General features: G+C 30.7%; 2 protein-coding genes across 2 annotated transcripts in view; both read left to right on the top strand.

Annotated features, from left to right (window-relative positions):
- LOC136968286 (protein HGV2-like) overlaps positions 1-12,436 on the top strand; it is a 34,191-nt gene extending 21,755 nt beyond the window's left edge. Inside the window, exons 5-7 of the mRNA XM_067262287.1 lie at positions 361-425; positions 4,875-5,045; positions 11,368-12,436. Coding sequence (XP_067118388.1) covers positions 361-425; positions 4,875-5,045; positions 11,368-11,644 — 513 coding nt within the window. The 3' untranslated portion in view covers positions 11,645-12,436. The remainder of the gene's footprint in view (positions 1-360; positions 426-4,874; positions 5,046-11,367) is intronic.
- Positions 12,437-18,917: 6,481 nt separating this feature from the next.
- Positions 18,918-22,267, top strand: part of LOC136968283 (uncharacterized) — a 35,764-nt gene continuing 32,414 nt past the window's right edge. The window contains exon 1 of the mRNA XM_067262283.1: positions 18,918-20,529. Within this exon, the coding sequence (XP_067118384.1) occupies positions 19,059-20,529 (1,471 nt within the window). The 5' untranslated portion in view covers positions 18,918-19,058. The remainder of the gene's footprint in view (positions 20,530-22,267) is intronic.

The raw sequence follows: 22,267 nt of genomic DNA, 5'->3' as shown, positions 1-22,267 counted from the left end.
ATCAATAAAATTCATTAATTTATATTTTAATTGTGAATTTCTTTATAATTATAAAAATTTATTCTAATATATATTTTATTGCTATTTAATAATTGATTAGAAATTTCATGACTATAAATTAGTAATGCCTTTAGTTATAAACTTAAATCATCAACTAGGACATATCTATTATTAGTCTTTATCACCTGGTGATAAATAAAGATTGTTTTTCTGACTTTGTTTACTTAATTTGCAGAACCAGTTATCTAGTATAATAAGTCCCAATAATAGATATGTCCTAGTTGATGATTTAAGTTTAAATTAATAAATTAAGGACACAAAGGCATTTAAATTTAAAAGCATTACTGTTTTATATTAAAGGAAGATGTTCCAACTCTTCAATTGGCTTGGGAAGTTTTGGAATTATCAAGAATTATATTTAAAAGGTGAGTCAAAATACTAGTTTTTTAAATCTCTAAATACTGGATATAAATCAAATATCTCATAGTAAAAATTAATTTAATTTTTTTTCATACAGAAGTATCTAAGTAGTAAAATGAAAGTTATAAAAGAATTTTCATTAATTAAAGAAATTGAAATGTATGTTGACAAAAAATATTTTTACGAACATGTAAAACAATGATGTTTAAATACATAACATGCTTTTTAGTAGAAATATATGTAAAAATTAAGATGAATTTATTTTTGTAGTAATGACATTTTACAAGCATAGATAAGGTTAGAAATTTTTAATTTGATATTTTTTAATATTTAAATTCATTTTGATATTTAAATTAAAGAAAAGGAAAGATGAGACAGAACTTTTAATAAATCAAATTTTCAGTTTCATTTAGGCTTTATCATGATGAGTGCAAAAATCTCAAAATTTGTCTTTACTGAGTACAATGAAGGATAAGTAATTAATGATGATATTGATTCACCAACAGCAAATAAATTCACTAAAATAAATTTTCATTTACATTAGGCAATATTATAAAACACCATAAACAGTGATTATTTATTAAAAAGTCTAAAGTTTTCAGTCTGCTTAATAGACCATCTAGATAATTAAGTAAACTGAAAATGTTAGATTTTTAATAAAACGTTGCTGTTTATGTTTTTGTTTGCTTAATGGTTAAAGCAGCATTTGTATTGAATTCCATCATAATTTCATTTTATGTTGAACTTGAATTATATATTTATCTTACAATATACTGTAATATTCTTTGTGTAATAATAAATTATATTTTATATGTATAAAATAATATGCATGCAATAAAATATAAAATAATTTGAAAGGAAATTAATAAATAAATGTAATGCTATAATGCTGCTACAATTGGAATTCAAGAAAATTGCCAATGGACCAAAATAGTTCCTTCTGCATGCATTAAGCAGTTGTCATGTTAACACTGCCACATCTGTACCTGGTAACATGATTTGAAAATGAGTGCACCACTTTTGAATTGTTCTGCTTAGAACCAGTGTAATGTGATTGTTTTTGAATGCTGAGGGAGTGAAGTCAGCTGAAATTTGTTTGAAATGAAAACTCAGTGTGATGAGAATTGTTTTAGTCAAGTACAGTATGGCTCAGTGGGTACAGAGATTCAAGAATAAGAGGGAGAATGTGAACAGTGATATCCATTCCAAATGACTGATCACTGGTGGCAAATGATACAGCAAAAGATTTAATTGATCAGAAACTCCATCAGTGCAAAAGTGTCATAATTAATGATTTTGTTGTAGAGTTTAGCATGAGTTGCAGATTGGCCTATAAAATTATGTATACATAATAAATCGAGATACTACAAAATTTTCAGCAGATAGACATTCTATGATAGAAATCAGTTTGTTTGGAAGGTATCCAGAAGCTTATACACTGATGAACCACATGCATTCAGGAAAAGGGGAACTACATATAATAATACTGTTTTATTCTTCAATGTTTTTTGTAACAGTGCCATATAAAAATTATTTATTTATTAGCTTTCCCCTTGTAGATTCATAATACTCAAAATTGATATACTTGTTAAATATAATTAATCTAAAATTACGACTGTTATAAATCATATTTAACTACATTACTCAAAATGCATAGTTTTTTAGTACAACAAATCCAATAAAGTTAATTCCAAACAAATTTTTTTAATGTGGAATTTGCTTTATTGAGAATTAATCTTTTGGTGATTTTAGATTGGCCAATCTGTTTTGAGCAGTGCTTTTTTTGGGGGAAAAAAAAGGTGGTGGAACACTCATCTCATTACTAAAAATATATTACAAATATATTACATTACATTTATTAATTGTATTTAAAACAAATGTTTATAATATATTCCAAAGTTTTACGATTCAACGCGGACCAAACATCAAATTTTCAAAAATTCTCTTAAAACTTTTAAAATATATCAAAAAAAGGTGGTGGAACGCCTTTCCATTGCATTCTATAACAAAAAAAAGCACTGGTTTTGAGTATTTATAAATTTCAGAAAACTAAAGTTTTTAGAATGGTTCAGATTAAAATTACAATGGATTTAATAGTATAAAACAAAATAGAAGTTACATGTGAGCCCAACAGTTTAAGGGTGTAAAATTTTGAGTTTTACTGTTAAATGATTTTTTCAAAGGAATTGTAAACATCAGTCAATGAGAAAGAAAACGATCTCACGGAAATGTGATCAGATGTCAACTTTTAACATCAACAATTGAGAAAGAAATCACAAGTCATCGCACACCTATGAATTGGTCATTGTAATGACGAACAACCAGTTGGCTCAGTGCTAACGATGATCGTATAAAAGCCATCATTACAGGAAGTTCAAGGCGATCATCGCAGGAAGTTATTCTTGGTACAAGTGTCTCTTGCCCTGTTCCTGCCCTAAAGAAAATGGTAGAAGACACAGAACTGTTCCAGCTTCCATTTTCCCGAACAATTGTCGCTAACAGTCATCCGGCAGCAAGTAGAGGTATATTTTAGGGCCGAAACCTCTCTCTCTCACTCTAGAGGTTAGATATGTGGCATAGTGACTAGTTTGATTGCTGTTTCCTATAAGATTATATGTTAGCCGCATTTAAGCATTTAATCATTTATTTCTTTATGTATTCTCCTGTAAAATTAGAGTAGTTATATAATAAACTCCTTATTTGTTTATTTAACCTGCAAACCTGTCTATCATTGCTCGCACGGACACCTGTCGACTTTCTCAACCATCTCACCACTCAATAGAAACCCATCCAACCGACAAGGAGATTGGGCTTTACCAGCTCGTGCAGATTAAGTGGTCATTAGGGAGTTGCCCTGTGGCCCCCTGCTCATCTCACACACATAAACAAAATGATAATCCTATAGAGATATGTGATGACAATCTGTGGCACTCATCTTTATGATCTGTTTGCACTTCAGTCTTACAGTGTTTCTCCTTTTTGTTCTTTATCCCTTTCTTATTTATCTCTTCTGCCAAGATACTCCATTCTCATATATCTGTTTTTGTCTTTAATATATATATTTTTAACTATATTGGGAGGATAAAATCATTAAAATTAATTTTAAAAAATAATTGCATAAATATTCTTCATGTAGCTACTGTTTTGCAAAATATTTAAGTAGTGTTGTTTGAACAGTGTTAAGCTTTTTCATTTCTATACAAAATTTGTGATAGGTGCCAATTGCCTTATCAAGATTTCTCCTGTGTTTCTTTCCACACTAGGATCTGCATTAAACAAATTTTCTTGGCATTCATGATGTGATAAAAAGTCAGTTTAAGCCTTCTTACAGTGAATCCCTTGTAATATTCTCTTCTTGTTTGCAATCCTGTAATGTATGCATCACTTGCAGTGACACCATTGTGCCCTCTCACAATTACAAATTTATGATTTGCATTGTATTTGTACCAGACTGGAAGTTGGTGTGCATTTTATGTTGGCATTTGTGATCATTTATGAGAATATCAAACTTTGGCATTACAGTTATTAGCACGTGTAGAATGCCAGAATAGGTGCACATTAACAAAAGATCAGGTGATAGGCCACAGTGACTAGAACAAGTTATTTGGACATACTGCATCTTTTGCTATTCCTTAACTTCCACCTGCCACCATTTTTCAATAAGATTCTCTCCACTTTGAAATTTAGATAAAACATTTTTTTAATGGCATTTTCCAGGTGGTAGATTAATTTTTATTCCACTTGACTTTTCCTGTGGGATTTTGTGAATAATCAAGTTTAACATACATCTGTGCATTCTGTGCATCAGATCACAGAATCTCGGGCTGTTGACAATGTCATACCTCACAAGCTATTAAACACATTATTGAAATGGAATACAAATTGGATATATCTATGCCACTGATGGTGCACATATTGCAAGTCTAAAAGTTCTACAATTTTAATTGAAATTATTCTACAAAGATTTGTCACTAGGAAGCAGCTGAAAATCTACATTTACTAGCACTTGTTTCTAGTAGATATAAAGCTCTACAGTCTCCAAGTGGAAAAGGGAAGACATCTGTGGCATTACTAGTTCTGATTTTAAAACTTTTGTTTTTTTAAGTGGATATTTTTTCTTTGTTTTTCAGATAAGTTTTAATTTTAACAGCCGAGTAGTCTATAATGAAAGGTGGTTGTCAAAAGTTTGTATTCTTGAACATTGAAATTGAATAAATGGTGATTTCTTTTCAACATTGTGTCTTCAATTGAAGTTTAAACTTAATTATATCTGACAATATTCTACAATTTTAATTATATAAATTTGTTTAATTTAAATATATCCTTGAGTAATAATGATTGTTTTGAAATAAATATTTGTATTCTGATAGCTAAAATTATAAAATATATTTATGATTAAAGTTTTAGTTTTTGTATTGAAAGATTATTTAGTAATTTTTAATTATGTATTTTAGGCAAGCAGAAAAAAATCAAGAAATGCAATTAAAAGTAGCAGATGTTTTATCACTTTTGGGAGAAGTAAGCATGGAATCAGAAAATTATAAAAATGCCATTGATGATTTTCAAGAAAGCTTAAAAATCAAACTTTCTTGTTTAAAACCAGACAGTCGTGTTCTTGCAGAGACGTATCCTTTCACTTTGATTTTATTTTAAATTATTCAACAATTAGATTAGATTTGTGATATCTGTGAATTCTTAAATTTAACTAATGTAATTTTCTATGTGTCTTACTCTTATTTACAGCAGAAAATAATCCACAGAAAATTGCTAAAATGAAAATAAAAACATTGTATAATTGCATAACCCTCACTACCATATACACCAGTGATCCTGAACCTTTTTGAGAATTGGGTCAAATTTTGTCCATGATTTTTTTTAGTACTAGCTCGTGGGTCACTAAGTCAGTGGCATCACTTGGAAAGGAGAGGGGAGGATGGTTAAAAACTACATTTTTTTGGTTCTCACTTTTAAAATCCTCTAAAAAGTTTGTTTCCTTTTGTTTTACAACTTTTACTTTTACAAAAGCAAAAAATAAAGGTTTGTCAAAAATTCATATCAATGGGGTGATACCATGAATTACCGCACCAGGTGACATCATGGCCAGTCGGCAATTGTTCCTGCACTGAGTATTTGAATGAACAAGGAATAAAGAAAATCACATATATATTATGAAATATTATTTAGTAATAGAGATAGTTACAGGTATGTGTATGTATAATAAAATTGTTAATAAAGTTGAAGTATATTTAAGTTTATTTTCAGATAGTTTCTTAATTTTAGGTTCATATTCCATATTCATTAGTTTAATGCATTTCGAAGTTTATTTCTATTGGTAGATTTTACAAAGTTTATTGAAGAAAACAATTTTTCACATGAATATGTGGACCCAAACATCGTTAAAAGAGCATTAGCAAGTTTCTTCATTGATGTAAAATTATTTGGTAAAGAATCCCATACGTTTAATATAATATTTTCAATTTTTAGTGTGGGATCATTATTATCTGCACTGCTTTCAGACATTTTTCCTTCTACTTTGGAAATCAAGTTTTCAAATTTATTTTTCCACCCTGCTGCTTTGAAATTCAACATAAAGTGAAATGTATTTTCCAAACTTTTAAATTGATTAAATCTCTCCTCAAAAGCTTTTTTATTTCCTGTATAATCATTAAATATTTTTAATTGCATTTTCTTGAATGTCAAGTGTATTTTCAAAAATTATCATGTTTTGAAAATGTTTTTGTAATTGAGGAAAATATTTCATGATTTTCATTTCTAAATCCTCAGTAAAGATGTCAATTTTCGTCATAAATATTTTCAATTATCATTAAAACAATTTGTCCATTTCCTTGATGTTTTTTATTCAGTTCATTAAAATGCTGAGTAATGTCTCATAAGAACATTAAATCATTTGAAAATTTCAATCTATATTTGAAAATTTGTGAAAACTATTGTTTTTTTTTTTCATTCAAAAAAGAGCTTAATTTCTTCTAATAAAATGACAAACCAATTAAGAACATGACCACAACTGAGCCATCGAACATTGTTGTATGTCAAAATCCCTGAATACTGGTACTCAATTTCCTCTAATATTTGTGCAAATTGAAGTTTATTAAAACCTCTTGCATATATAAAGTTGATTACTTTCATTACAACTGGCATTACATTTGAAAACGTTTTTAAAACCTTGCTTCGCACATAGAATTTGTTGGTGTATTATACAATGAAATTCAATCAGAGAATTTGTAATATTTTGCTTAAGATACTGAATTAAACCAATGTTTTTTCCCACTATATTGGGTGCACCGTCAGTTGTTACAGAAACAATTTTCTGTAGGTCAAAATTCATTTCTTTAAATGCAATATCAAATTCTTTAAAAATATTAGGTAAACCGGAAAGTAATGTCGTTTCTGCACATGTCAATATGTGTTTATCATTTATCAGTCCATTGTGTACTTCAAAGCCGTGTGAAAGACATTTTAAGATTAAAGTGACTTGTTTACTTGTAAATAATTAAATCTTAATTTTTTTTTTTTTTTTTTTTTGCAATTTTGGGTGAAATGTAGGCTTTTTGAGTTTCACAAGGGTAGTAATGAGACAGTTGCTACCAAAAACATTTGTGATGTTTATCCAAGTGCATTAGACATTCGTAAATGCCAAAGGTGGTTTTCTAAGTTCAGATCCGGTAATTTTGATCTTTCTGATTTGTATCGATCAGGAAGACCAACAACTTTAGACAATGATGTGTTAAAGGCAGAAGTGGAAGCAAATCCATATCAGACAATCATGGAACTAGCCAAACTCTCCACTTCTTCAGTATAATTAAGCAATTCTGAGTTATTACAGTATAAGAAGTCCAATAGCGCCTCCTCACACGATTCTATCTTAACCGACGGATACATGCTCTCATAGTCGAAAACAGTTGCAACTTCATCCTCCATTAATGCTATATTCTGCAGATCTTTAACCACTTTCATAGGATCACGTGCAACTAGAGTGTCTGTGTCCAGCTGCGAGGATAAATACTCATGCAACTTCTTTTCTAACACAAACGTGGGACCTCTGCATTTCTCTACCACAGGTCTTATTTCTTTACCAGTTTTATGCACCTTAGTGGATAAAACCGGTAAAGGAATGGTAACGTAATGGAACTGTCAAACACTCTTAACAAACCTTGCTTGACCATCCAAGAGCATTTGCAGCAGATTGGTAAAGTATGCAGAGCAGGTGTTTGGTCCCGCATAATCTGTCCAAAGAAAACAAAGCTAATCAATCTCCACCACATGCAACTTATTGCTTCAACTGCACAATACAGAAGCATTTTTTGATCACTTGATCACTGGAGATGAAAAATGGGTCCTCTATGATAATCCAAAATGCAAAAGGCAGTGGCTTGCTCCGAATGAATTGCCACAAAGTACTGCTAAGCCAGGTTTACATCCCAAAAAGGCACTTTTGTGTCTTTGGTGGAGTATTCGCGGAATTGTTCATTTTGAAGTGCCGAAACCTGGAAAAACTGTGAATGCAGACCTTTACTGTGAACAATTGGACCGAGTAAATCAATCTTTAATTGAAAAGTGTCCAGTGATTGTCAACAGAAAAGGCGTTATTCTGCAACACGATAATGCAAGACCACACTGTGCAAGACGAACTCTGGAAAAAATTAGTGAATTGGGGTGGGAGGTATTGCCTCATCCACCATACTCACTCGACATTGCACCATTGGATTTCCATTTATTCTGATCACTACAATACTTTCTATGTGACAAAAAAGTCTGAAAATTTGGATGATATCCAAAATGCCATCTCCAGATATTTTGCTCAAAAACCAATTGATTTTTATCAATCCGGTATTGAAAATTTGCACACTAGATGGCAAAAGGTTGTTGATAACAAGGGTGATTACATCATTGATTAAAAATGAAAATAAGTTAAAAATTTATTTGTTTGATTTTAATGTAAAAAAATGACATTACTTTCTGGTCACCCTAATATCAAGACCAGTACACTTCCCTTTCAATGTTATTAGTTTCATTAGCTCTTCTTTCATTATATTGCCTGATTTCTATTGAGCAAAAACTGTTAATTGTGCATAACCATTTATATCATTACTCTCATGTAAAGAAATTGAATACATTTCTGCGTAATTTAAGTCATTCTGTATTTGCAAAAAAATATTTCTTTTTAATTCTATTACTCAATCTTTAATTGTATTGCAAATTATTGGTAACTCATTTATACGCTTTATAATCAAGTCTTTTTCTTTAAAATCTGCAAACAAAGTAGCACTACATTCTAAAAATGCTTATTTTACAAACTCTCCTTCTGAAAGAGGTTTTCCGTGGAGAGCAATGCAATGGGCAACTTGAAAACTAGCAGCTGTAATGTTATTTTTTGGAATCAAAAAGTTTTTAAAACACTGGTTTGTGAAGGATTTTTTTTTTCTTTTGTAAAAAATGTTTTTCTTTCTTCATCTATTGAAAGGCCGAGATTAGAATGCAACATTTCAAAATGTCTTTTTACATTGTATATATGAGAAGTGACTTTTTCTTTACAAAAATTACACAGTCATTTTATTCTTTTCAATCACACAATATTTATCATACCATTCTGTTCGATATGGTCTGGAACTTGTATCATTTGTTTTTATGTTTTTAACTGCCGATTTAGCGCAGATCTATAACTAAAAATATTTATATTTAGAATACAATAATTTGAAAAGAAATTTCTTACTAATGTATTTGACATACATACATATGTAGATGAGAAGCTTTAATAGTCCTTCCTAGATCACAAGGCGTCTGTGAGACACCTGGTGATTTTATTTTAGTCATATTTTCAAGTTCTCTAATTTTTTTCAATCTGCGAAAAATGCAATAAATAATGTTTTTATTGTGCGCCAAGTTTATGACTAACTGTCATGTGTCCATACACAGGTGCAGGGATACGATTGAAAATCAGCTAGCCAATGTCCACTTGGAAATAGTTTTTTTATAAATTCAACATTAGATATATATATATATATATATATATGATATAGATGATTATAAAAAATAAGTTTATAAAAATCAACGTGTGGGTCATTTAAAAAGCCTGCATGGGTCAGTGTCTGACCTGTGGGTCATAGGTTTGCCACCACTGATATACACCCTTGTGAATGTTTTAAATAGCTTTTCTTTTCTCAAGATTTATATATACAGTGGAACCTCGCTTAACGAGCATAATTTGTTCCAGAGTCTTACTTGTAATGCGAAACACTCATTAAGTGAAGCAATTTTTCCCATAGAAATTAATGTAAAATACGATACTGCGTTCCACGCCAAAAAAATGCTCAAATATTTTATGTATAACATTTATTCAAAAAAAATTGTACAATATACACTGTTAAGGAGCATGAATCATTGGCATCTTTTCTTCTAGTGGGGAATGAACCATCCTGGAATTAGAATTCGATTTGCAGAAACAAAAAGAAAAAAAATACAGCTAATATGTTTGATAAACACTCCAAACAATATGCTAAATTCTTGGGTTATGTAACCCAAGAATTTAGGCTATAACTACATATTAGGCAGTTAGAGTTAGCCATACAGAGGTAGGCAGTTATGTTTCCATCTCAAATTAAATTTAATAATTATAAATAGTTAATTTTTAATTCAGACATTTCTAAATTTAATTTGGAATCTGTCATTAAATTTAATGACCCAAGAATTTGGCATATCGTTTGGTGTGTTTATTATATAACAGGCTATGGTTGTTGATGTTTATAAGTAATATGTCTGAACACAAGTTTGAAAAAATATGTGATTGCAAGCAACACTAAGATGCTAGTGGAACGAGTGCTAAACACAGACTGATGGAGCGTGCCGCAAGCGCACAATTTGGGACTTTCCCTCTTCTCATCACTCGTTATGCGAAGCATTGCTCATTAAGCGAGACAAATTTTTACAATTTGTTTTGCTCGTTGTGCAAGGTGCTCGTTAAGAAAGGTTCCACTGTATATATAAGTTTGTACAGACAGGCAGACTTTAATACTTAGCTTTTCTTTTTCTTTACACAAGATAATGGTGTACAATTTTCTAACATATAAGGCACTTTTGCGAACAGATTTGAAAGTGGAGGAACCATAAAACTAGTAGTGCATCCAGGGGATCAAGGTGCCTTGGCCCCTCTCCAAAGAAAAAGGAAAACACACATTTTTATATAGCTTCTTCAAAAGAGCTTCTTTAAGGATTTTTATATAGCTTCTTCCATTTCACAATAAAATTCTTAATTGTATCCTCATCACCAGGTATTTACTCTTATGACAATGAGAGGAACCAGAAAAAATTAAAAGCAAACAAAATCTTTATTCAAGATTGATCATGCAATCAGATAAGTTTCAAAAGGTTCTTCTTTATCAGATTCCTCATGCCATGTTGATGCATCATTCCTTTAGAATAATAAATTTGTAACTGTCGTCAGGGATTATTTTCCCATGATTAGACCATCTTGTTTCAGGTAGACATAAAATGGCTTTATTTGGTCTCTGCTTCTAAGACAGCATTGTGGATTTTTTCAGTTTGAAAGTTAGATTTAAAATTCAAAGTTCTGATTTGAATATTTTCTTTTAATGTTATATCTACTACTATACAATTTGTCTTTCATATCATTAGCTTTATCATTATTGTTGTTTCCAGTAGTCCGTTTCTTCCTTTTTTCTCTTGGTATCCAAGAAATAGCCAGCCAGAATGCATGGCATCTAATTTATACCTTCAACTCTGTCCTGATGATAACTAGGGATTATAACAGAGTGATTTCCATAGAAATGTCATTCAAGTTTTATTACTACTTTTAAACTTGATAATCCCATACATTTAAGAAAAAAATCATCATGTTTAAACTGAAAATGGTTTTCATAACTTTAATTACATCAAAAATAAATCTTTTAATAATCCATAATTAAAATTCAGATATTTCCAATTAGGATTGGCATATTCTTTTGATAATCAGTTCTCTTCAGCAATTGAATATTTTATGAAAACAAAATCTTCCTTGGAAAAATGTATTGATAGCTTGAAAGTCAAAGCAGAGAAAAGGAAGACTAGGGAATCAACATCTGAAGATGCTGAAAATGATTCTAGGCAAGAGGAAAGAGAAGATAGAGAAATTAGAGAATTAGAAAATTTACTTCCTGCTATTGAATCTAAAATTGCTGTAACTCAAATGCTAATTGAAAATAATGCATGAAACTATAAATTCATTAAATATTTAATGTAATTTTAAGCATCCCATTATTCATAAGAAATTAACCAACATCATCATTATTAATTTGACAAATATCTTCATATTTTTTAATGCACCGTTGTCTTTGTTTATTAATATTCAAAAATGCTGTATAAAAATTATAATATAAAAAATATACATATATATATATATTTTTTCCTTGGTAAAAGAACTTCATTTTTATTTCTTAATTTATTACCGTATTTTTAATAATATTTTATTTATTATTTAAAATGACACTAAATGTGTTTTAAATATACATTGGTTTAGAAGTCAAAATTGTCATTTGCTGAATTGAAGAACGAAAAAATTGCACATATTTTTCTTGTTATCTTGTATGTGCCAAAATTGAAGAGTGCCTACTCTTTATTTACATTTTATACTTTATTCACATGTGAAATAATAACTAAAAATACATTTATTCATCAGTGCCTAAACTTAATGTCTTGCTGATATACATTAGTGACTTTCTATTTCATGAATTATTCTAAATATATATTTATAAAATATAATAATATCTTGTATTTTGTCTGATTTGCCTAAAAATGCATCTTCTAAGAAATTATTTTTATATCAACTTAAATATATCTTAATATTTGACAGAAATGTACTTTCAAATTTGGTTTTACTATTTTTCTGTTCATTAAATATTCTATGATGTTTAATGATAAATTTGTTTCTGAAATAAATTGTAACTTCTAGTTTAAATATATTTATTATAAATTGATTGAAAAAATTTGTAATTTTAAAATATTTAAAATTAGCTAATTTATTTCATTATTTATCTGATAATTCAAAAATCAATTGAATATAATTTTGATAAAACATTGAAATAAATTTTTTGCTTTTGTTGGTTAAAAAAAAAAAAATGAAAGCTTTGTAGGAAAAGGCACTAACAATGAAATTTATAGATGATAATGATATTTATAATCAATTATAATGTATAAAAAAATATATATATATATATCAATTATAGAATTGAAAATTAATGTATTAATTTGTCCTGCTCAAATAAATTGTCTAATAGAATATTGTTTTCACTAGATATAAAAAGGAATTTATATGTGATAACTTGAAACTTGTTTCAAGATCCAGAAGTGCAAATTTTTATGTATTATATATACATGTATTTTTTTTTAAAGTTTAGTTAAATACATTTATGTTTAAGAAAACAATTAAACTGTTTTGTTAAAGTAATTCTTAAACTTAATTTTATATTTAAAGACTAAATTTTTTATAATTTATATATACATGTTACCATTAAAGTCTATAATCTATTATTCTATAGAATATCTAGTTATTTCATAGAACACCTAAACGGGCTCGTTAAAGTGTATAATATTCTAACATTCTGTACTTTAACTAGGTATTACATAGAATAGCAATCACTGCTTCATTAAAGTATGGAATAAAAATTCTTTTTGTTTATAAAAAATGATATCAATGATTAAGGTAACAAGTTGGATCCATCCCAACCAGTTGTTGTTGTTGTTCATTCAAGTTATCAGTTCAACCAAACAGTCGGGTTATAAATCCACTATTATTAATTATTAGATACTAAAAAATTTGGTACTGGAGGTAGACGTTGCTAACTCATTAAAGTTATTAAGATTTATACAAGAAGTGAAGACAGTTAGCATGACTGACAAGAAAAAGCCTAGAGATTACTGGTTACTTCAACAATATGATGATCTGGAAGTTCAAGGAATAGAGAAATTAATAGTTCCGCTTAAAGGTACAGAAGCAGAAGTAATATTTTATTGTTCAAGTAATGATCTGTTTGATATTCTGTACAAAACATACGTTTCTATTGGACATCAGTGGCAGAGATCAGATCATAAAAGAACTGAATTGTCATTACAAAAATATTACCTAAGGAGATATCAAGATGTTTTTGAGTGTTTGTGAGTTTCACCAACAAAAAAGAAACATGGGAAAGCCAATAGTATTTTCACATGCGAATTCAAGATGTCAAGATGGATCTGATGTAGTTTCCATCAGGTTGAGACTGAAAATCTAAGTTTATTTTAGTGTACCAAGATCATTTGACTAAGTTTGTTGTATTAAGACCCTGATGTTGAATATGATATTGAACAGAAGATCTGCAGGTTATGTTTAAATAAACTGAATGTCCAGAAAGAAAAAGAAGAGGCCAAAGAATGTTTGGAATACAAGCAAAGAAAATGAAAATACTGTCAGAAAAATCACATTCTGAGGCATCTGTAGGAATGAAGATTCATATCCTGCTGCCTGATGTTGACAGAGGACGAGGAGATGCCAGATCCATTCTTGTTGTTATGGAAGAAACTAGTCAAGGATTTTATCGATTGGGAACAAGGAATGGGCGTCTCAAACAGTTATATTGCAGGAATCAATTTAGTGTCTGTGAACAAAAATCAGTATCAATTGGCAAAATACCGGACGTTGAGATACCACTCCGGTCTGTCGCCACAACCCAAAATGTCGATACAGGTTAGGATTCAAAAATGCTCATGTAAAAAACAATATGTCAACAAGAGATGTGCTTGTCTAAGAATTAATGTTCTCTGCAATTCCGAATGCCACTCCAGCACTCCTTGTTCTGATAAATAGAAATTATCATAGTTACAGTATTTATTTATTATATTACATATAATAATTTGGCAAGTTTAACATACATTTATTTTATTACTCTTATTTAATTCTATTCTAACTAACACTGGTTAGTTAATTCATAGAATATTTAGCTATTCCATAGAATAACTAGTTAAACTATGTAATTTTTAATTCATTCCATACTTTGCCTAAATCAGGCAGGTATTCTATGAAATAACTAGGTATTTTATAGAATAATGGAATTCAATACTTTAACGGTAACATACATATGAATTACACATTGTTTATTTATAATTGAAATCTCAATATTATTAACTTTAATAAATTGTTTTGAAAAGTTATTAAATTGCGACTATATATATAATAGTTGCTATAATAATGATTTCTGCTTTTGTTTTTTTAAAACCAGAAAAGGAAAAAAGTGTATGATACTTTACTCAAATAATATAACCTAATTATTTTAATAATAAATGTACAAGGAAATTGTAAAATAAACAGAAATTGTTATAACCGATATAAGTGAATACATATTTTACTTAAATCAATACAGTATTTGAAATACATATCAATATTTTGATATAAATTTAATTAACAGATTAATAAATTCACATAAAACAATTCTAATTTGAAAATTTCGTATAAAGAGATGTATATTTTTGTGTAACAATCAGCAAGTTTTTGAAAATCAATATAATAATAATAATAATAATATCAAATGTAAATCATTTATAATTTGATATGCACGATTAATGTAAATAGGATATTAAATGGAGTGATGTCAAATTATTTTATTTAATTGCTTTAGTGTACATTGCAAAGATTAGTTTTACGGGAGTTTATCAGTATATTTTTCTGTTTAATACTTAAAATCAGATTTCACTTCGAAAAGATATTTGTTAAAGATTTCAATAAAATCAGAAATAATTTAAATTTTCTGTTGTATTCTGTTAATTACATATTCAATATTTGTTTCAAGGTGTTTTGCTTTTGCACATGTACTTTAATTATGTAAAATAAATATTTAATAAAAATTTCACCAAATTTTATACAAATGTTAATATCTTTTTATAAAAGTAAATTAAACATTTATTATTATGGCATTGGATATATATAGTGTGTAGTGTGTGTGTGTGTGAAGAGAAAATAAAATAAGGAGCCTAACTCTTCATTTCAACATTAAAACATAACTGATTACAATGTAATGAAATTTAATCATATTGCTAATAACATTACAATTCAGTATAAACGAGCAATTATTTATAGTGACGTCGTCATAATGGTCGACTGCAGTTTTCAATCGTTCTTAATTTATTCAATTTAAAATATATGTTCTCCATTTCAGATTTGTAGTCTTGCCCCTCTACATCATACTTTTCCCGATAACAACAGAGTCGTGCCGGTCATCTATGTAACTCCATTCAGGGAAAAAATTTTGATAATCAAAGAATACTTTGTGTGTATGTATGTGTTTTTTTTTTTAACTTTTGTTGTTTACTAGTCTATTAGAAACTATAATTCCTGCAGATCACTCTCCTCTTTTATATACAAATTATTTCGGAAATCGATTCAATGCAGAAATAATCGATTGCGAAAAATAATCGTCGATGAGTGCATCGCTTGTATGCTATCTCGATTGCGATTATACGTTATTAACTGCATTAGCAAAAACGGTTAGTTAATGTTATCTTAGATAGCTAAGATGGCGGCTCGTTTCTAATTCCAGCAAGGAAACAGTGGGACGCACGTTCTAACCTAACCTATTCTAATAAACTACCATAATTATTAGACTAGGTTAGGTTAGAACGTGAGTCCCACTGTTTCCTTGCTGGAATTAGAGACGAGCCGCCATCTTGGCTACCTAAGGTAACATTAACAGCAAAAACAAACAAAAGGGGTTGAGGAATCCTTGAAGGGGTAGACAGTCAAAAATGTTTACGGGCCTTTGATCCGAATATAGCTGTAGGCATAACAGAAAACATGCAAATTTTCATCTAAACATTCATATTCATCTGTCATGATTACATTAAAAACAGACCTTTTATTGAAAAATCTAATACAGTATTTCCATTTGTAGACAGAAGACAGGCAATAAAACGAAATCGTTACGTGCAGATGATTTCTCCCAATGTGCCACTGTGGACACGCGTGCCATAGGTTTGCCACCCGTGGCCTACGTGATAAACATTAATTCGAAAATTATTTACATTTTCGTTTCTTTGGTTTTTTGCAAAATATCTTTTCTCAATTTCGATCGGGAATGTACAGAAAATTTATTAGATCGAATGTTGATCGCAATCGATCGGGCGCAAATCGATATAGCATACGAGTACAAGCGATGCACTCATCGACGATTGCTTCTTGATTATTTTTCACTGCATTGAATCGATTTCCGAAATAATTGGTTTATAAAGAGGAGAGTGATCTGCAGGAATTATAGTTTCTAATAGACTAGCAAACAACGAAAAATCGAAAACATATATATACACACCAAGTATTCTTTTAAATAGTTATTCTTTGCAATGACGGAACAATGTAATGAGCGAAAGACGAATACGGGATTCTTGGTATAAAAGTAATTAATGGGGTGCAATTTTTAAATTGCAAACCTATAAATTCCCATTGTCGCCGTCGTTAATCTCTAGAACGGAGTTAGATGTAAATCGAGATCAGATGTAAAAACTTACGAGCCGAAAGCCCCGATTAACTATATTCGAATTTCTAGTATGGACCGAAACGCGTGTGATTTTTAAAATTAAAAAAATTTGTTTAAAAATTGCAGCCCGTATTGTTGACGACATCACAATGATATACATTCGATTTTTATTTTGTATTAAATTTTTTTAAAAATCCATCAGCCTTTGGAGGACGAGGACGGCTCACCTGGGAAAGTCCTATATCTCGTGGGTCAGCCCTACCCTGTTTGATATGGATTACGTAACGCTATTTTTACACTTTTCACCAACGCAACCACCACGTAATGCTCCATAACGCGTACCCGCTCATACCCGCTTCCAAAATTATATAACGCATATCTTCGAATTATATACCCGTAATTTTACTAAGGAATAATACACGGCACGGGAGTATTAACATTATTTATTAATTACGTACGAAGCAGTGACGTAAACAGTACGGTTTGCTATACTAACTCTTCGGGTACCAGAATGAATCATTCTATTACCCAAGGGTAGAGATCCTAGCATTACGTAACGTTTTTGTTAACATCCCTAACTCGTTGAAACGCATTCTGGCAATTATTTACACGCCTGCCAGCGCTCATCCACGTTTGCGTTACGTAATTTATGAATCACAGATTAGAGAAACACGTGATTAAACACATGGTTCTAATCTATGGCATGGATAGCTGTATGTTTGTAAAACAAAGAATAATTTAAAATTAATCACGTTGTGGCTATGCGAGAGACAGATACTTAAAAATATTATAAATGCAAAAATTTAAAAATTTGATCTGAAAAGTCGATTTTAAACGGTAAAATAGATACGCACTGTAAGAAAACCGGATGCGCCGCCATTATTGTCGTCCGAAACAATAATCGTTTTCATGCCAAAGACCTACAAACACGAATGTAATTAGGAAAGTATTTGATAAATATATAACTATTATCAAAGTATATGCAGATTACGACAAACCTTGAAATTAAAATGTGCTGTAATTACTTGAAATCGTCGATTAACCTGCGAAGCGAGAGAGAAATAATGGTGGCACTTACGGTTTTGCTGGAGTGCGATGTTAGACATTTTATGATTAACAGAATAATTATATATATACATACACCATAATGAGGCGAGCAGGTGTGAGGGACGGGTCCCAAAACATTCTTGCGGTTTTTCTACCTGTGCGATTTCGATCGCTGGTCACCCAGAGCAGTAGGTTGCCCATCTTTTAACTATAAAACTATAAAAGAAACGAAGTTGCAACGTTGAGCACGTTGCAAGTTCGTTTCTTTTATAGTTTCCTATTATAGTTAAACACGATGCAACAAGCAAGAGATTAAAGCTTCCCTTACACCAGTGATATAAAGATAGGGTTCATTATGGGCCTGGCCGAACCAGTGGCGTAGCTAGGGGGTGCGGTAGGTGCGGTCCGCACCGGGCCCCTGGAAAGCGACAGTAGCTTATAGGAACCCCAAAATCACGAAAAAAGACACGAAAAATTTTTTCGGAGGCCCACAAATCTGGTTCCGCACCGGGCTCGGAGAACCCTAGCTACGTCACTGGGCCGAACCTATAATGGGCTTGTTAAGAAAGGTGCTTTTAGTGCCAACAGGACGCCCGTGCCCATAGCGGCAAAGGGGTCCTAGTTATGCAGATACCCAAGAAGTATTCCGCCTCCACATCAGTCAAGTTTATAAAACAGTAGCATTTTTCATAGTTAATCACTCAATTCGTATATTTATTTTCCATTTAAGCATTTATGATTTAACAGATAATACGCGTTAGACAGGTTTTGCTTTATTTGTGTGTTATTTATTAAACAAAAATATTTTTGTGGGAGCAGAATTGATTTCTTACTTTTCATTTTTGATATTAGAAATGATTTTTAGCAGAAAATTCATACGCTACGAGCGACAGTAGAAATTTTATTTCCGAAAGCGAAGATTTATATTTTTACGAGGAAGATCTTTTCTAAACCATCCTACGTCGAAGAACCAATAAAATTGCAGAAGGCGTCATCTTTTTGACTAAACGTCATCGAAACGTCACAAATAAACTAGCCAATGACATAGCTCAAAAACATCGACAAGACGAACTTGATTTCAACATGGACGACCCCATCGATGATTTTGTAACGGGGACACAGATAAGAATAGAAGGGAATGAAATTCAAACTAAATATGGCGGCGCCCTTAACAAGTCACATGGATGCGGCGGAGAGGGAAATAAAGTTGTTAGATACGAAGATGTGGTCGAAACAACAACATCGATGGATAATGAATATCAACATGGCGGACATCTCCAAGAAATCATACCTGATCTTGTTAACGAATCGCTATGCGATCCCACTAGTCTTTACGCTTCGCCTAATTCGGATCTCGATGTTAAGAAAGTGGACGAATGGTTGAAAGATAGGAGTGTTAGTGATAGTTTTGTTTTTGAAATGAAACAACCCGGCGAAGATATATTCGATGACGATGAAGGGATTATGCAAGTTAAAGATAGCGGAGAACATGTTATAGATTTGTTTACTTCTAATTCAGTTAAGGATATCAATGCCACACTACCTTTCTGTACTGAAACAATCATAAATTCTAGTGATAAATTGAATAAAGACAATATGGTTAATTTATTTTTAACTCATACACCTAGTGATACTTCGATTTCGTTATTAGAAAAGCCATCTAGTCTACTTTCGGGATGCGATACCCCGAATCCCACGTCGAACTTTACTTGTCGGGATTCTCCCATCCCGAGTTTAGAGAGACCGTTATCGGTAGAAACGCCGAATTCTTCGTTGACTTTTTCTAATTGTCATAATATTACGTTGACTTCGGAAGAACGAGCTTGTTTAGAAGAATTAGAGAGAGGTTCTCAGTTAAGCCAGGAAGAACAAGAATTATTAGAAAACAGTAAAAAAGAATACGAATTTCACGAGCACGATAGGGTTAATCTGATGACTCATTCCGATTTAGAAAATCTTCCGGAAGGTTTAGGATTAGTGTTCGAATCGATACCCGGCGATTCAAGTTCGACTGCAAAAAAAAGCTTTGGGAGAGCTTTCGAATTAAATCAAGATAATATATCGCAGTCGATCAATAGTGTCCGAGCGTTGTCGGACGACGTTTCGAGTATTATGACTGCAAAAGTTGCAATAGATACGTCAGATGTTATAACGACGGCAATGACGTCTTCGTCGTCTTCGCCTGTGCCGTCGTCGATATCGATATCGACGGTTGCGTCGGAATCGGCATCGACGCCAACGTTGTCGTCGTCGTCGTCTAAAACGTCTGAAGTACAACAGCAGCAATCGCAGAATGTTGCCGTGCTTTCATTCACTACAAATAAAGGAGTTACACAAAAAATGCAAATTCTTGTGAATACTAGTCAAGGACAACAAATTTATGAAATTAGTACAGATGCTCTAACAGGTGCCATTGCATCAAATCCATTGCCTATAACTGTTGTACCGGAAACACCGAATTTTGGGAATTTAAAAGATGAAATTCTTCTACCTGCTGTACAACTACAAAATGGAAAAATTATTTCAAATGCAACAGAGCAAATCAATGCCATTGGTAATTAATTTGAAACTATTCATTTGAATTTATAACTATTTTTATTTTATAAATTATGAAATTTAAGATATTGTTTATTTTGATAAATTTTAAAAATGAAAAATAGATTGATCAACAAATTTACTAATCAAGTTTTTATACTTTAATGAAATTTTAAAAGAAACTTATTCCTTTTCCATTTAAATTTTTCTAGAATGTAATGAAAATAAATATTGAAGTAAGAAATGATGACATGAAATAAACTTTGCTTATTGTATATAAAATTTGTAAGTTACATATTATCAAATTTTTTATATACAATAGTAAAAGTAATAACAAAGATAAATTTATTTTTAAAAATGTATAAAGAATCCATTTTAATAGATAATTATTATGTAGAATTTGTAAGTATAATTTTTTATTTTAAAAAGTTTACAAAAGTAATTAAAGAAACACAAGAAGTCTTCATTTTTCATCTATGATGCACACTGGGAATAAAAATCATTGAATTAAAATTCATTTTAAACCATACTTCCGTACAAAATATTATCTTTTGTCAATGATTTAATGTATTTAATCTAAATATATGTAGCAATAATCATGTTGCAGAGAGAGTGAGAAATAAGTAGACAACAATTCAAATCAGTGTGCACGCTCGCTTGCGCGGTACATAAATTCTTGTGCGCGGCAACAATTTGAGCAGTGCGCGGCCGCGCAGCTTAGAGGGAACTTTGAAGGCAAACAAGAGACGAAGATGAAAGATCGAGTCTGCTGTAAGACATATTCCCAAGATATGATATAGGCAAACAATGAAGCTTTTTTTTCTTGTTTCTTGAATTACTTTTGTGAACTTTTTAAAATATGATTGTCATCCTGGCTGTGTTATTAACATAATTTTTCGAGAAAAAGATATATTTGGATTTTTACTTTCTCAGCTGTTATATATAACAGGTAAAGTATGATGATTGGTCAAAAAATAATTCCCAAGACTTACATTTTTGAACTTAGGACACCTTGAAATGTTGAGAAATGTGAAAAATTCGGGGTGGTAATTTCTGTATGTATGGATGTTTGTGTGGCACAGTTTTGTTCACCCTCTTAATAACTCACGTGTGTGTTGAAAATTTCTGAAATTTTGAAAGGAGGTTTATTTATGGAGGAGATTGATGCTATTAAATTTTGGTGGTTAAAGGTTGAGGGGATGGGGAGATAATGGGGGTTGCGTGTATCTCTAGTAGAGTCAGACTTAATGACAATTTTACTTGTTATTAGCATTTACAATTTTTTTTTTTTTTATAAAACTCACCCCTGCCCTCAAAATTAAGCTTTTTGCCATTTTATAATAGTTAAAAATATAAAAAGTTTTTCAATAAAATATGACAACAGATGGCACCACCAAAATTTTAAATGTTGCTGAGAAAGTTGAACAACTCATTGCTGGTTTATTAGAATAGTTAATATATTCAAATTAAATTAGGTGTTCAAATTACTCCTTCATTTGTAGTGGTTGATTTTTGAAATGAAATTTTAAATTAGTTATAAAACAAAAATTATTGTATGATTATTATATTTCCTTGCATTAGCATCTAACTTTAAATAGCTGCATTCCTTGAATAAGTGCTGGAAATTTTGACCTGTTCAAATGAGTTATCTGGCCCTTATTCAAATCTAAGGCTTGTCAACTTCCAGAGTTGATTCTGGGAGTTTTTCATTCTAGAAGTAAAAGTTTTTAGATTTGACATATTTTATTCTCAGCAAT

This window comes from Centruroides vittatus, unplaced genomic scaffold (assembly GCF_030686945.1).
Source record: "Centruroides vittatus isolate TY-2023 unplaced genomic scaffold, ASM3068694v2 contig_1427, whole genome shotgun sequence".
In the NCBI taxonomy this organism is placed as follows: Eukaryota; Metazoa; Arthropoda; class Arachnida; order Scorpiones; family Buthidae; genus Centruroides; species Centruroides vittatus.
This window is presented reverse-complemented; position numbering and strand designations above follow the sequence as displayed.